The sequence below is a fragment of the Malurus melanocephalus genome, unplaced genomic scaffold (assembly GCF_030028575.1).
Source record: "Malurus melanocephalus ecotype Western Australia unplaced genomic scaffold, MMel_1.1 scaffold_746, whole genome shotgun sequence".
NCBI classification, from domain to species: domain Eukaryota; kingdom Metazoa; phylum Chordata; class Aves; order Passeriformes; family Maluridae; genus Malurus; species Malurus melanocephalus.
Window position 1 is genome coordinate 52,940 of NW_026623978.1, and position 1,401 is coordinate 54,340.

Consider the following 1,401-nt stretch of genomic DNA (forward strand, 5'->3'; position numbering starts at 1 on the left):
CCAGCAATGCGGGGACCCCCTCCCCCGTTCCCCCCCATATTCCTGGAGCGGGGGATGAGGCTGGGAATGAGCGGGGCACTGGGGAGGGCTCGGGGTTCCCCTGGCTCTCCCTGCTCYGCAGGGTCYATGGGAGGGAATGTTGGCAGCGGATGAGCAATTAATTCCTCACTGCCGGGAGTTGAAGGGAAACGGGGGAAACTTTCACACTAAACAATTTTTCCACCCAAAACCGGATGCTGGGGCCCCAAAACGCAGCWCGGGCTCTGGTGAGGGGGAGGATGAACCCAGGGAGCYGCCGGGGCAGCACCTTTGGGGTGTYCTACAGCTGGAGCAGCAAGGAAGCCCCCGTAAATCCAGCTGTGCTGACCAGGAAACCTCTGTTTCCTCCTTGGCACACGGCAATCCTGCCCTAAAACTCTCATCCCGGTAAACAGCACCCCCGGCACGGGGGGCTGGGGGGCTCGCCGGCTCTCCCAGCCCGGCCTCCGGCTAGCAGCGCTCCTGGAGCTGCTCCCGGCAGAGCCGGACCCTCTCTGGGTTGAGCAAGAAGCCGATGGATCCAGGAAACACCGCTGGGAATAAACACAGAGCGGGTTGAAGCGGGGCCGTGCGGCGCCGCGCCAGGGGCTGGAGCTGCCGTGCCGAACCCCGCCCCGACACCCCGGGTTCCCACCTCTGGCATGGGGTCTGCCAGGACAGTTCGGGGTGATGAAGAAAAAGCGTCTCAGGATGCTGGGATGAGGCTGCSTGAGGCCACCCAGGCTGCGGAGTGGCCGTGCCTCAGTTTCCCCTTGGCACAGCGCAGCGCTCGGGGAGCAGAGGGGCCGGGGCTGTTTCTCCCGATGGAGGAATGCAAAGCCAGCGCTGCAGGGAGGTCGGACCCGGAGCTGGGGCCGGGGGCGGTGGGTGGGGAGCGGGAATGTGCGGAGGCGCGGGGTGCAGCCGTGGTCTGTCTCTCCGTGCAGGATGCTGCTGCGGGCCGCGGTGCTGGCGGTGCACGCCGGGCTCCTGGCTGCCCTGCGCCCCGGCGACCCCAATGTCTGCAGCTACTGGGAGAGGTAGGACTGGGGGGACTGGGGAGGGGSATGGTGACAGCGGTRGGGTCTCCCAGGACCCGCCGTCACYCCACATTCCCCCCACCCGCAGCTTCACGGCGGCAGTGAAGGAATCCTACACCAAACCGCAYGTCGTGTCCTCCAGCGAGCCCTGTCCCGAGGGGCTGGGCCTCCCTCTGCCCTGCCCGCAGCAGAGGTGGGAACAGCCCCGGCTCCGCAGAGCCCCTCGGGGACCGCAGGGTGTCCCCRGGGCCATGGGGGGCTGGAGGGGTGTGTCTCACTGCAGGGTGTTCCCAGGATGGAGGGAAGCTGTCCCCAAAGCCATTGTCCCTGCTGTCCCCATCGC

At 67.2% G+C, this 1,401-nt stretch overlaps 1 protein-coding gene across 1 annotated transcript in view; it reads left to right on the plus strand.

Moving 5' to 3' along the window:
* The first annotated feature begins 966 nt into the window (after positions 1-966).
* Positions 967-1,401, plus strand: part of PEAR1 (platelet endothelial aggregation receptor 1) — a 12,067-nt gene continuing 11,632 nt past the window's right edge. The window contains 2 exon segments of the mRNA XM_057384767.1: positions 967-1,058; positions 1,147-1,251. Of these exon segments, the coding sequence (XP_057240750.1) occupies positions 967-1,058; positions 1,147-1,251 (197 nt within the window).